Raw genomic sequence first — 14,097 nt, forward strand, 5'->3', positions numbered from 1 at the left:
TATGCCAAAGTATGTGGTAAAAAATTATTTTGGGCATTTATTTTACATACGGATTGCATTTTTGCTGGGCATATTGTATATTTCATATGTGCCACTAAGTTCAAAACCCCCAAATTATTCTCAGCTAAGTCTTCTGAGTAAAAAGACACCCCCAACGAATGTCTTTGGCACTATTTCGTGAAGCTACAGTGCCATATAGGAGACCAACTAGGTTGGGGCCCTGGGGGATTTGGCTATTCTATATACCCCATCAAACGTAAAGTACTTAGCTCGCTTTGCAGGCATGAGAGTTTCCACCAGCCTCCTCACATGTTGCGGCAGTTCCTCCAAGGGGATGGTTTATGGGACTCCCCTTATCTTTATGTTCTTCCTCCTGCCTCTGTCATCTAGGGTGCTCACTTGTCTGTTGGTGTCAAGTTGGACCTTTTGCAACTGGTGTACCTTGTCGCTCAGTGTCTGGAAGTCCTGTTTCAGGGCTGCGACATCTGTTTCAGTGGCTTGGGTGCGCGCTGTAACAGCTTGTACCTCTGTGGTCAGTGTTGCCAGATCAGCTTCCCACATTTTCTTGAGGTTTGATTGGAGGCTTAAGAGCATCTCCTGTATATCCTGTTTTGTGGCAGTGGTCAAGTGTCCAGGTGTGCTGGCTGTGTCCTGGGTGGCCTGGTGTGGGCTCTGGGGTGAGTACTCACTTTTAGACTGTTGTGGGGTGGGGTCTCTCGTGGGAGAGGGTTCCTGTGAGTCTCTTGATGGTGTTGAGGCTGACCACATCTGGCCTATGTCGCGCTGTGTTTTTGCTGTGGTCGCGGGCGTTTTTGGGGATTTTCTCCCCATTTCTCCGTTTGCCTGGTATAGTGGTAGCAGGTCTGACAGGTCCGGGTCTCCCCAGAGAAAGTGTTCCCCAGCCGTTGCGTGCGTCCGGCCGGCCGCGCGGTAGGCCGCAAAGCCTCGTTTGCGGTTTTTCTTGCCCGGCGTCGAAAAGAAAGGCATCGGCCGCTTCCGGACGGTGCCCTGAATGCAGCACCGGTGTCTAGAGGTTTGTGGCTTGCGGGATGCTGGCGATATTCCGCGTTATCGGCTGGTGCACACAGGAGCTGTAGGAAATGGCGACCGCTCCTGTGCGCTGCTTGGCTCCGCCCCCCTTAAATGTATTTTTTAACTTGTTAAAACTTTTTTAACTTTTTAAAACTATTTTTTAAACTTTTGTTTTGCTTATTAATTTTTTTAAAGTTTCCTAAACTTTCTTAAAACTTTTTTACAGATTTAACATTTTTCTAAGCTTTTTTTTTTTTTACAGTTAACCCCTAACTAGCAGTAAGCAGCACTAACAGTAAATTCCCAATTTTCCATTAACTCCCACCCACCCCAGCTAGCAAAATATTTAATTATACAATATTTAAATTAGTTAATTAAATAAATGTAACCCCTGAGGGTTAAAAATTAAATAAAAGTTAATCATCAGGAGTTAAAAAAAATTAGATCACAGCATAATACTGTGATCTGTATTTTGATCACTGTAGGCAGTGATCGACTGGCAGGGAAGGGGTTAATTTTTATTTGGACTGGGTAAAGGGTTTTTATTTTTTTTATTTTTTACGTAAACGTTATTCAAACTTTTTTTTCTTAATTTTTTAACTTTTTAAAGCTTATTTTAAAACTTTTTTTAACGTTAGGGGTTAGTTAGCCTAACACTAAATCCCCCAATTCCCCACTAACTTCCACCCTCCCCAGCTAGCTAAATTTATCATTTTAAAATATTTTAATTAAAAAAGAATTAAAAAAGAATTAACCCTCAGGGGTTAAAAAAAAAAATCAGATCATAGTAAAATGCAATCCCTGCCAATTGATCACTGTAGTCAATGATCAATTGGCAGGGAAGGGGTTATTTTTTTATTAAAATGGGTAAAGGAGGTGGGATTTTAATTAAACTTTATTAATTTTTTTGACAGGGGGCAGGATCACTGATGATCCGTCTCCCTGCACTTCACAGTGAACCCAGAAGTGCAGGGAGGCGGAAGGTTAGTATACACCGCACATGCCATCGCTCTGACATGCTGTCAGAGCGGGTACATGTGCTGGGACAGCCCGATCCGGTGCTCCCGGTCTGCCTCTAATACAGAGGCAGACCGGAGCACCATTAACCCCGCGATCACCGCGATTGCGGCGATCTGGGGTTAATTTTAACGGGTGACAGACGAGGTACGTCACTCGTCGTTAAGGCAATCCCCTGAGTGACGGACCTCGTCCGTCACTCGTCATTAAGGGGTTAAGCTTTACGTTAAAAAGAATGGGAAAATATAAATTGGGTTGTCTCTATAATATAGAAAGCAGGGTAGTGGTAAGCGTGGTGTTTAAAATGGTGGCCATACATCTCATAAGGGTCCTGAACTTTGTGTTGAAGAGCTATGAATACAATATAAGAGAGCATGGGGAGCTTCATAGTCATTGAACAATTAATTGATCAAGACTCGACCCTACCCCCTTACCCTTTTCTACCCTTCATACTAAACTGCACATTTTTCATCGGAAATTAATAAATACTCACTGTTTGAGTCCAATTCAACTCAACCTTTATTTTACGACTACTACCCCATTGGCAAATTTAGTTTAGCAGGCTCCTAATTTACAAAAATCTGTTTCCATTTGTTACCCAGCAGTCATAAATTCCTCATATGGTAAACCAACCACCCATCAAATTGGCTGGGAGAGAGAACTGGGAATATCTTATTTAGATGAAGATTGGAATATGATTTTGTTGTTTACTGATAATATTTCTCACTGAACCAACCATACAGAACTTTACTACACATAACTGTGCATTTGTTATTTAACACCTGCCTGATTGAGCCATGTGTAACTTGGTGTTTCTTCAATAAGGTGGTGCAAATGCGGTGGCATGTGTTAAAGATATACATTATTCTGTCATTATTAAGTATTTTAGGGGCAATCATTAAATATCACCATCCTCTGCACTGTCATTGTACATCACCCACACTGCCAGTGAGAAGCAAAGTTGCAAAATAAAATTACATTTAATTAGACAGGAAGGCTCTGCATGGGAAGCAAGTCCATTTTTAGTTACAATTAAATTGTGTTCTGTTTTTTTAATAACTAAAAATATACCCTTAGAATGAATATGGAACTTGGACCATGACCACATGAGTTTAAACGTGCTGAAAACATTTCCTCAGGGTAAGACCCAGACCCAGACGTCTCCATTGATATTATATCTGTTTTTATCCATCTATTTTGCCTCATTACCATGCTGCCTTTGATAATATCCTGGAAGGTCAAAATGTAATTTCTAACTTCCTCTCATCACATCAAAGATAAGGACCAATAAGGGGTTGAATAATTTTGAGACAGGAGAAGTCATTATAAGTTGCATTTTCAGTTGAATTTGGGGAAACCACTTGAAGCATTTGTTGTGTTGAGCACTTATGTTTGATTTGTTCATTGCTAACATCTGAAAGCCTATACATTTTGACAAGAAACCCGATTTACAATGGGGGTTGAAAATGTTGTATTACATCTGTATTACATATTTATATACCAGGCAATATTTGCAATTCCTTTTTTGCCTTACCTCTTGCAAGTGACCATTGTCCCGAGAATCGGTCTCTTCTAGATCTTGTGATACAATTTACATATACTGTTGGTCTTTCCTATTTATTTGATAGCTGCAGATAGTGTGTGTAATTAATATGAACATGTTATTCTATTTTATATCCACATTCTACGAGAATTCCACATTTTGGAACCCAAGTCTTTCCTTTCTGAATTACCTGCCGTTACATCTTTGCATATTTGGATTCTGGATTCTTATTTGAACTAATATGCAATCTGCTAACATTCAACACTGACCATTGAAATTTGCCTTATTCAATCAAATACTGCACATAGAGAGCATTTGATTGATGCAGTGCAGCATATGTGGATTAGCCTCCCATTGTTTCCCCATGAGGAAGCATTGGATTGGCTGTTATCACCAGTTTTGATTATCTCAGCCAGGGAGGCAGAGTGGCTGCAGCAAGACCAGTGCAGCGTGGGAAAACAGGTAAGCAAAAACTACATTTTAAAACCGGGAATAAAACGGGGGAAGATTAGACAAATAAAAAGGTAGGGAATACATGTTTGTATTTCCATTCATTCTAATACCTAATAGTTACTGGTTGTGCTTTTAGGTCTCCTTTTTCATATGCTGGTGGAAAAGAGCTAGGCTTAGAGAAAATCTCACAACACTAGAAGAAAGTTTCCCCCTTCACCCATAAGTGATTGGTAATGCAGGTACATGAAGCATATTTTCTGTTCAGTGGCTCCTTTTATTTTTCAAAATGTTTTTAGATCCTTGCTGGTGACTATGTGCAGTCTTAGGTTCTTTTCCTAACGATAAGGTTTGTTGGAAAGTTTGTGCTAATTTTATCACAGATTACTGGCTACACATCTGTTTTTTTCTCCAGTGGTGATCCTCCTTCAAGACACCACTGCAAGCATCTCTTTTAAACAAGAGCCTATGGTTAGTCATCTGGTATGTATAGGATTCATACCTATTCATTGGAGCGATCCACTGTACCCCACCCTACAAGAGTGAACTCACAAACTAGAATTAATTCAATGCATGGAGGAACAGGCATTTGTGTTCTAGAAACGAGGCATACTTTGATGCGCATACCATGGAAGGAATTTCTGGCCTCTTGTTTTATTTCTTTCTTTCTAGATCTTCAGTTACTTTTTCACTCACTTTACTAGACTTCTAAAAGCTTTTATCCTTTTGACATTTGAAAAGGTTTACTTAACTAGATTGTATCACCTTCGTAAGGACTTAACCCAGTTTTGTTTTCTCGCAGGCTGACTTTTGACATATTGCTTCTATTTTCAAGTCCACTTTCCTCTCTTTAGCACCCTATTTGCTTCAGCAATTACTATTGAGCACCAAAAAAAAGGGGTGATAGATATTCATATTTCATAAGTATTTTGATCCAAGTCAACAAAAGCAATCCATAATTTTATAGTGCAAAGATTAAAGTGCAATCATGTTTTTAGTTATTGATGCTTTTTGTCAGCTGTTGCTTATATGCTTACTTGATTGGGTTGGGCCCTAATGACTCCAAAATAATAATTGATGTGCTTCCTGTGAGTAGGAATCATTCTCACAGTGGACATATTTCTAAATGAACTATATAGCTTTATGAATAGAAACATGTATTTCTAATGCTGTTCGCTGTTTAGGAGGTTATCTCCCCCCCAGTAAGGAGTACAACAATGTGTTTGCTTACCTTTTCTCCTCACTGCAATGCTCTTTCCATGACGGGCCCCACCTCCTTGGCTGAGATCATCATTCTTCATTCTTTTATATAAATTATTTCTATTATATTTCGATATAAGCAAGACATAACATTCAGAAATCATATCATTACACAATCAGATTCTTATACATTTTCCGAAATTGAATTTCTGACACAAACTTAACATCGTTAAAAACGTACAATAGTATACAAAAACATTACAGTTTAAAATCTAATCGTTTCTGATGTGGTTCATAGCTTCTAAGCAGTTTAGATTTCTGACATAAACATAATATAATTAAATACTTAAAGTTTTATTTTGAAGTTCCCTCAAACTGTCCTTATTGAAAAGTTCGCTGTAATTATCAGTATTGTGAGGCTCACAGTACACACAATCTACATACATAAAAGAACATCCTAAATTAATATTATTGCTTACAATTAATATATGGGGGTAGTTGGGTTATGCACTTAAGTAATAATAGGGGGGTCACCAGAAAGCAGTCATCTAATAGCTGAGATTATTAAGTGAAACCAAATGTGTCTAAATGACATCTAGTGATCCATGCCCAGTTATTTCATTATTGGTAGAATTTCCTTTTTCATAATATTCAAACCATCTAGACCAGATTTTATTATATTTTGGGATATTACCATTATTAAATAAAACGCTTTTTCCATAATTCCTTGATAGTTAATTTGAGTTAAAATGTCAGTAGTCTGAGGAGTAATTGTACTCCTCCAGTATCTTGAGATGCAGATCTTTACTGCCATTAATATATTTATTATTAAATATATTTCAGATTTCGTTAAACCATTAATGTTTATATGAAAAATAAATTTCTCAGGGGTCAATGTTAATACCTTAAAATCTAGATCATTACAAAGATGTAATACAAAATCTTTTATCAAACTTAGATTGGGACAGTCCCACCATGTGTGTTTCAGAGTCCCAATATCTCTATTACATCTCCAGCATTAATCTGTGTAATGTAGTTTATATTTGCATAATCTAGAAGAGACTAGATACCATCTATTTAAGATTTTGTAAAACGTTTCTGAGATATTTAGACAGTGTATTGATTTCCTAAAATAATCTATAGAGTTCATCCATAGATTATAAGGATAAGTAATATTTAAATCTTCCTCCCATTTTAAGATGGTATTTATTTTAATTTCTGGAGTAGATTTGTTGATAATCTGTCTAATTTTGGAAGATTTTAAAAGTTGCGGTCCATATAGGATCGTATCCAAAGGAGATTGATCTATTATTTGAATTGTTCTAAGAAAATTAATTCCTAAATATATAGACCTCTAAATATTGTGCAAATCGTATTTTAATTGAAGATCCTGAAAGGTATTAGGAGAATTGGTAGAACCTGGTTGGCCAACCATTACAATATTTTTCCTTAGCCATTTGGTTAAATCCAGATCTCTTATATACAATTTGAATATTTCCAAAGGAGCTTTAATCAAAGCTTGGTTTTGAACAAGAAATAATTTTTTTAACGGGTCAATTGATGTAAAAATTTGTAATATAATCCAATTATCTATTCTCAGATTTTTAAACCATTTGTTATCAAGCCAAAAAAATAGAAAAGGGTCTATTACTACACACTGGTCTTTCTCTATTGTATACCATATTTTCTCCCTAGATTTCATGTTGCCCCATTCTAAAAAAAATGGGAGAACATTATTGAGTTGTGAATCAACTGAATATTGGGGAAGGATAATCCTCCTTCTTTTAAGTGTGTTATCATTATTTTCCTATTTATTCTTGCCTTTTTATCGAACCACATGAAGGAATACAGCAGATTATCATTCTTCATTCTTATTGGGAGGCAAGTGTACATGCCTGGTAGAACACAGTGCTGCACCAATTTTATGGTGCCTATGAGACCTTCTAATTGAAATAGTTGAGTTTAACTCCTCACCCTTAAATATATTCAGATCCAGGAACGCTATTCTATCTTTTCTAGATTCCTGTGTAAAATGTAGACCTATATCATTTTGATTGACATGGATAACAAATGTAAAAAGATCTTCCTGACCTCCTCACTACACTAACAGGATATCAAATTTGAACAGCTTAAAAACACTTCTTAAAAAAGGGATTATTATTCCAAATATATCTACTATATCTACTACTCAGATTTGTAGAACCTTTTGAAAAGCTTATCAAACACTATGAATTGTTGATGTTATTTATAATGTTCATTACAATGCTGTAAAGGGTTTACCTTTCATACCTGTAGAAAAGTAATACAGTTTTTATTGAAATTAACGTTTTTACACCAAAATTAACCAGTTTATGCCCAAATGCCTACAGCAATACCCTTATAAGAATACAAAGCTGGTGCATAACTAGATTAATAAGAACTTGCACATTACATTTATCTTTTTCTTTCTTTTAGCCTCTACGCTGGCATTTAGACTTACAGCCGTGGGCTAGTTTTAGCCACTCACTAAATGACGAGGCAAAAAGATTTCTTCGCTACATTACAACAGCTCAGGTAAGTAAGGATATACAGTAACAGATATTGGGAAGCATTGGAAGGCTAGTGTGCATGCGCGACAAATTGCAGTGCTGAGCCAATCAGTTGCTGCTCTAGAAGTGTTTCTAGTAGCTGACCTGTCACTTTTTTATATTATCATGTCCCAATCCCACCCTCCCTATTTTTTGTACCCTTCTTTTTTAATATGCTCAATTTCCTAATTAAGTTATAATTAATGAATTTCAAAATCGTTGCATACGGAAAAGTAGGGACTTTTAAAATTATTATTAATACTATTATTGAATATATATTATTAATAAAGGGTAGTCGTAACCAGAATGCCCTGTGAAACATTGGATCAACATTGGCATGATAATTATTAGACACATAAAAACAGATATCAGAGAGAAATGTACATTAATTACAAAAATTGAAGGTACACAATATGTAGAACATGACTGTGTTTTGTTAATGCATCACTTAAAGATACACTATAGTCACCAGAACAACTACAGCTTAATGTAGTTGTCCTGGTGAGTATAATCATTTCAGAGAAAAAGGCAGTGTTTACATTGCCCCTAGGCATAACCCCTGTGGACACTCCTCAGATGGCCACTGAAGGTGCTTCCTGGGGCAGTACTGCACAGTAGGCAGCACTGCTGTTCAGCTTCTCCACGTTCTGCATGGAGATGCTGAAATTTTCTCATAGAAATGCATTGATGCAATGCATGTCTATGAGGATAGTGATGATTGTCCAGGGCTCTGTTTTGGCTTATGCTGGTTCTACTCCTGTTTGGACACAGCCCCATCCCGCCTCCTCATTGATTTCATTGGATTGGCTAAAAATGGTTACATTCTGACGATGTCACCAAGAAGGCAGATCAGGGGCAGGGCCAGCGCCGGCGGATTTGCTCAGCACTGGAAATAAGGTATGTTTTAATCCCTTCTAAGAGGGGACAAGCCACCTAAATGGTGGTTTTAACACTATAGGGACAGAAATACATGTTCGTGTTCTTGGCCCTATAGTGTTCCTTTAAGTAACACATTCCAATGAAGCAAAAATAACAAAACCAAACAAAAAAGTACTTTGAGTAAAATCGCAGCACTTGCATTGGATATTGCTACAGTTGTAAGATTAGCCACTTATTCTGCCTGTGGGGTTTTCTCACACATAGGACGAGTGGAACTGCTCAATAAGCTGACAGCAGTTTCCGAGCCATTTGCACTGTTTTGTGAACAGGGCTGTCCGCAGCAATCTTCCAAGATATAATCTCCCTAATTTAATAAAGTAACGTAGAAGAAAGTGAAATGGGGTTATTGAGGACTCACACAACAAAAAGTATAATTATGATCAAAAGCTTTTTAGAGACAAATTTAAGTATGTTCTTCCCTGCCAATCAGCATGTGCATATGTGATTAGCATTTAAATCCCCCCTTCAAATATGGGACTCAGGGTTTGATTTAATGCTGTAGGGTCCAGTTAGTACCCACTTTCTCCTGAGTATCTGGAGATGGGAGACAAACATGGGTGACATGGGTGAACCTTACTAAAGACATCCCTAATATGGAATACAAATTAAAAAAAATAAAACATAACAACATTCTCAATATTTATAATTAAATGTATATTAGCAATATCTAAAATATACATTATTAATGATGCAGTGGAACAATTCTGTAAGGATTTTTTTCTTTGGCTGGTTAAAATCCCAATGGTTCGATTTCATTTATCCATCTGTCTGAGATCAGAGATCACTATGCTTCCTGCAATATTCATGCAGTCTCAATGGTAATTCAAACTTTGTCAAATTTATACAAATGACTCTCTGATAGGTTTAGTTTGGCAATTCGCTTTAGATTCCACAAGTAACAAATATCTATTTTCCCCATAGATATTTTGTTCTCACATGGTGAACAATGGTCTGTCAAATCAGATTGAGGACACATTAAAGCCTTGGACTGTCTGCTTGGATGATAAATTTGAATTATCTCACCAGATCAGAAATAAACAATGTCGCGTTTACTCATTGGGGTAAGTTTGGTTTTTGGCATTGTTTTGAAAAGCAGTTAAGTTTGTGTACTGTCTCGTCTCACAAATGTTTGAAATAAGGCTGAGTGTTTTTCTCCTTCGTGTGTCTGTATGATTTAGTGCATACACTAAAGGGAAACGTCACGTTGACCTGCTTTGCAATCTATTATATCGATAATGTGTTGAAAGGTGCAAAAAATGACATTTATTTGTAGCATATTTGCAACTTCTAAGACGAAGTTCAAGAGTTTTTCATTTTCAACCCATCCTGGTCCTCCCACTGTTCTTAAAGGACCACTATAGTGCCAGGAAAACATACTCGTTTTCCTGGCACTATAGTGCCCTGAGGGTGCCCCCACCGTCAGGGACCCCCTCCCGCCGGGCTCTGGGGAGAGGAAAGGGGTTAAAACTTACCTTTCTCCAGCGCCGGGCGGGGAGCTTTTCTCCTCCGATCCTCCTCCTCTCCTGGAGGAGAGCTGCGCTCGCATTCAGCCGGTCTCATAGGAAAGCATTATCAATGCTTTCCTATGGACGCTTGCGTGCTCTCACTGTGATTTTCACAGCGAGAATCACGCAAGCGCCTCTAGCGGCTGTCAATGAGACAGCCACTAGAGGCTTTGAGGGCTGGATTAACCCATTTATAAACATAGCAGTTTCTCTGAAACTGCTTTGTTTATAAAAAAAAATGGGTTAACCCTAGCTGGACCTGGCACCCAGACCACTTCATTAAGCTGAACTGGTCTGGGTGCCTAGAGTGGTCCTTTAATAGGAGCTCATTGAATGTCCCATAGATTACTGCCCAGTTCCCAATTTGGGGATATATACTGAGCAATTAGGAATAGCTCATTTGCTACTCTGCATTCTAACAGTTATTTGAATGTATTACCTATTAGCCAAACGGGAACAGGGTTGCAAAACCCCAATGTGGATATGTATATAGAGTATCAATATGTGTGTATATATATATATATATATATATATATATATATATATATATATATATATATATATATATGTATATATATATATATATATATATATATATATACACATACACCTGCGGGCCACTGCTAGCTTCTACCTCTGGTAGTGTCCTCTTGTGAGCCGTGGCTGTCACACCATTGCCGCAGGTTAATGCTTCATGCAACATGCTAGGTCGCAAAAGTGGGAGAGGACCTGATGCCTGGCTGTTGGAGGGTGAAGATGGAGTCTCCCGGACCCCTCTTCAATATATGCAACAAATTTCAAAAACTGTCCACCCCCGCAGTCCCTATCTAACAACACAAACTAACACAAGCACACACTGTATCTACTACACACACACTGCATCCACTACACACTGCATTCACTACACACACACTGCATCCACTACACACACTATCCATTACACAGTGCATCCACTACACACACTGCATTCAACACACACACACATACTGCATCCACTATACACAAATACTGAATCCACTTTACACATGCATCCATTCTCTGTACCCACTATACACATATACACACACTGCATCCACTGAATACACACACCGCATCCACTATACACACACTGCATCCACTTTACTTATTCTTGTGTATGGACTCGGAGATGAGCCCTGCGGGTGGGCTCTGGCGCAAGCAACCACTCTCACACACACATACACACTCTGCATCCACTACACATACACACTTTGCATCCACTATACACAAATACTGAATCCACTTTACACAAACACACTCTCTGTATCCACTATACACATATACACACACTTTACTTATTCTTGTGTATGGACTCGGAGATGAGCCCTGAACAACAGAGAATGTAACAAGTGAACTTCTTGTGCTATAACCTATGCTATGCGATGAGCATCTTTATGGTGCTTTCATTGTCTTTTTGATCAGGCTTTGTATGCACCAGGAATATGAAAAGTTGAAGGGGCACACTAGGCACTCGCACATCTTAAGTGTAGGTCAGGCTACAGTTGGTTATGTACTTTTTAATATGTATTTTAAGTTGTTTGTTGATAATCTTTATTAAAAGGTTACACATTTCAAAAGACAAAGGATAAGAATAAATAATAATCTAAAGGCACATGGTACAGGGTTATACTATTTGTCATCTACCTCAGAGAACCAGAAGAACATGCTTTAAAGATAAGAGTGTGCTAGAATTTTTTTTAGGGTAAAAAGGAATAATGACAGATACGAAAAAATTATACTAAAGTGGCCTAGTGTATCCCATTGTTTATTATCCTTTAAGAATAACAATTGCTCCATACGACAAGCTCTCTCCTAAACTGTAATGGTATCCTTTTTGCTCCAATAGTAAAACGATATGTAATACCATAAGGCTGCATGGCAAAGGAAGTTCTGTGAGTTCTAAGTTCAGCTGTTTACAGGAAAAAAGCAGACAACCGAAATACAACTCCCAGAAAGCACCACCATGCAAGGAAGTTTAGGATAAGCTGAGCACTGCTACAGATATTTAAAGGAACACTACTACTTTAGAGAGAAAAAACTTTATTTTTTAACATTGGATGGGTTCTTTTTTACTTTAGATTTAATGGTCCCCCATGTCTCCTAATAATGCAGCTACGCACCTGTAATCCTAAACTGTCCTTTTGTTACAGGACTAGAAATTATTTTACATCCAATCCTATGCTTCTCTTAGGGAAGCGTTAGGAGGCAGGCATGTGTGGCAACAGCAGATATCTCTCACAGAGATGTGTTAAAACCAGGACTTCTCGTTGAGAAGCCCCAATTCCACCCTGACTGAGTGAATAAACGGAACCCTCTGGTTGACAGCCATGAGGTGTTACTAAAGGGAGGTTATAAAAGGGTTGATTTATCTGGAAATACAAAATAAAGCAAAGGACAGTTAACCCCTAATGCACTTCAGCAAGCTGAAATACTAGGGGTTGTAAGTGTTCCTTTCAAAGATCAATTGGCGAGTCACTTCCTGGTAATAGCAGTCTACTGTCAGGGGTGTCCTTTAAAAGTGTAAAATACTCTATGATCAGAAATAGATATTTTTAATGTAACTATTAGATTGTTCTTAGTAACCTGATCACCTTTTATGTGAGCATAGCCGTCGTGTACAATGTATGTACCTGCAATTTACATTTGATTAAATAATTTAAAGGATTATTCAAACATATGACATAGCATGCTCTTTGCATAAGATAATGGCGTAAGGAGGTCCCATGTTTCCTTGCACAAATTTGCTAGTAACTGTAGTAATTGGCATTATCCCGGGTTATTCACTAGAGTGGGAATTCAGCTGTAAGGTAAAAGTAGGCAAAATGTAAAAATTCTCTTAGTCCAGTCTGGCATCTTTGGCCCTAAATTTGACATTCTCTTTGAATTCTCACCTTTGGAGCTTGAGCAGTAGTCATAACATTCACTGCCAACGTCTTGCAGCTCCACACACATAACTGCGGGCTAGTAGTTTTAATTTGTATCTATAAAAATACTGAATGATTGTTGGAAGCATTCGGCAATGCCGATAAATATTCAGATCAGAAAGTCTGCAGGGGCTTCATCCGGTGGGTAGATTTCTGCTGAAAATAGCGATGAATCTCGAAGTGTATGCTAACAATCTGAGGAGCACCTTCCACATGCCCCTTACTCCTCGGCAGTCAGGCACTATTTCTTTATCAAAGACAGGACTCAAAGAGTATTGAACTTTTACGATTAGAATGTGGATGAGTCATTTCGTCTGGACATGATACATCTGTTGATGTTAAGAAAGGTTAAACATGAACTTGAAAAGCCAAATCATTATTTAAAGTGGAACTATCATCTGAATATTGTATTACATATATTTAAACACAAAGTGAATTTGTCTAATTTGTGCTAAACAGTGCAGTCCAGTCATTTAATTGTCCATATATATCAACACAGGATTTATCTAACTAGTAGATTATTCTTAGTGATCTGACCACCGATCAGGGAACTGTCCCCAACAAGCATAGTGTGAGCTATGAATCAGTGCTCACTGAAGGAAATACAAAGCATTTGCTGAAGCGATAAATAACACAAGCAGAATACGGCAACATGCACACCTTAAAGGAACACTATAGTCATCTAAATTACATTACTGGGAGTATTATTGCTATGGAGCTTCTAGAAGAACGAGACATTAGGATGGGAAAGAAGGACAGAGGGATTTGAGCCCAAAAAAGGGATTCCTCCTGAATAGCGACATTTGGGAGGTATGTGTTTTGGTCCTTAAAAAGTCACTTTAAGGAATTAAACAGATTGATGGTTCCAGGGTGTATAAGAAATACAACCACTGCAGTCGTCA

General features: G+C 37.9%; 1 protein-coding gene across 1 annotated transcript in view; it reads left to right on the plus strand.

Annotated features, from left to right (window-relative positions):
• The window catches only part of METTL24 (methyltransferase like 24), a 110,971-nt gene that overhangs the window by 62,321 nt on the left and 34,553 nt on the right, over positions 1–14,097 (plus strand). Inside the window, exons 2-3 of the mRNA XM_063441291.1 lie at positions 7,697–7,795; positions 9,670–9,809. Coding sequence (XP_063297361.1) covers positions 7,697–7,795; positions 9,670–9,809 — 239 coding nt within the window. The remainder of the gene's footprint in view (positions 1–7,696; positions 7,796–9,669; positions 9,810–14,097) is intronic.

The sequence above is a fragment of the Pelobates fuscus genome, chromosome 2 (assembly GCF_036172605.1).
Source record: "Pelobates fuscus isolate aPelFus1 chromosome 2, aPelFus1.pri, whole genome shotgun sequence".
In the NCBI taxonomy this organism is placed as follows: domain Eukaryota; kingdom Metazoa; phylum Chordata; class Amphibia; order Anura; family Pelobatidae; genus Pelobates; species Pelobates fuscus.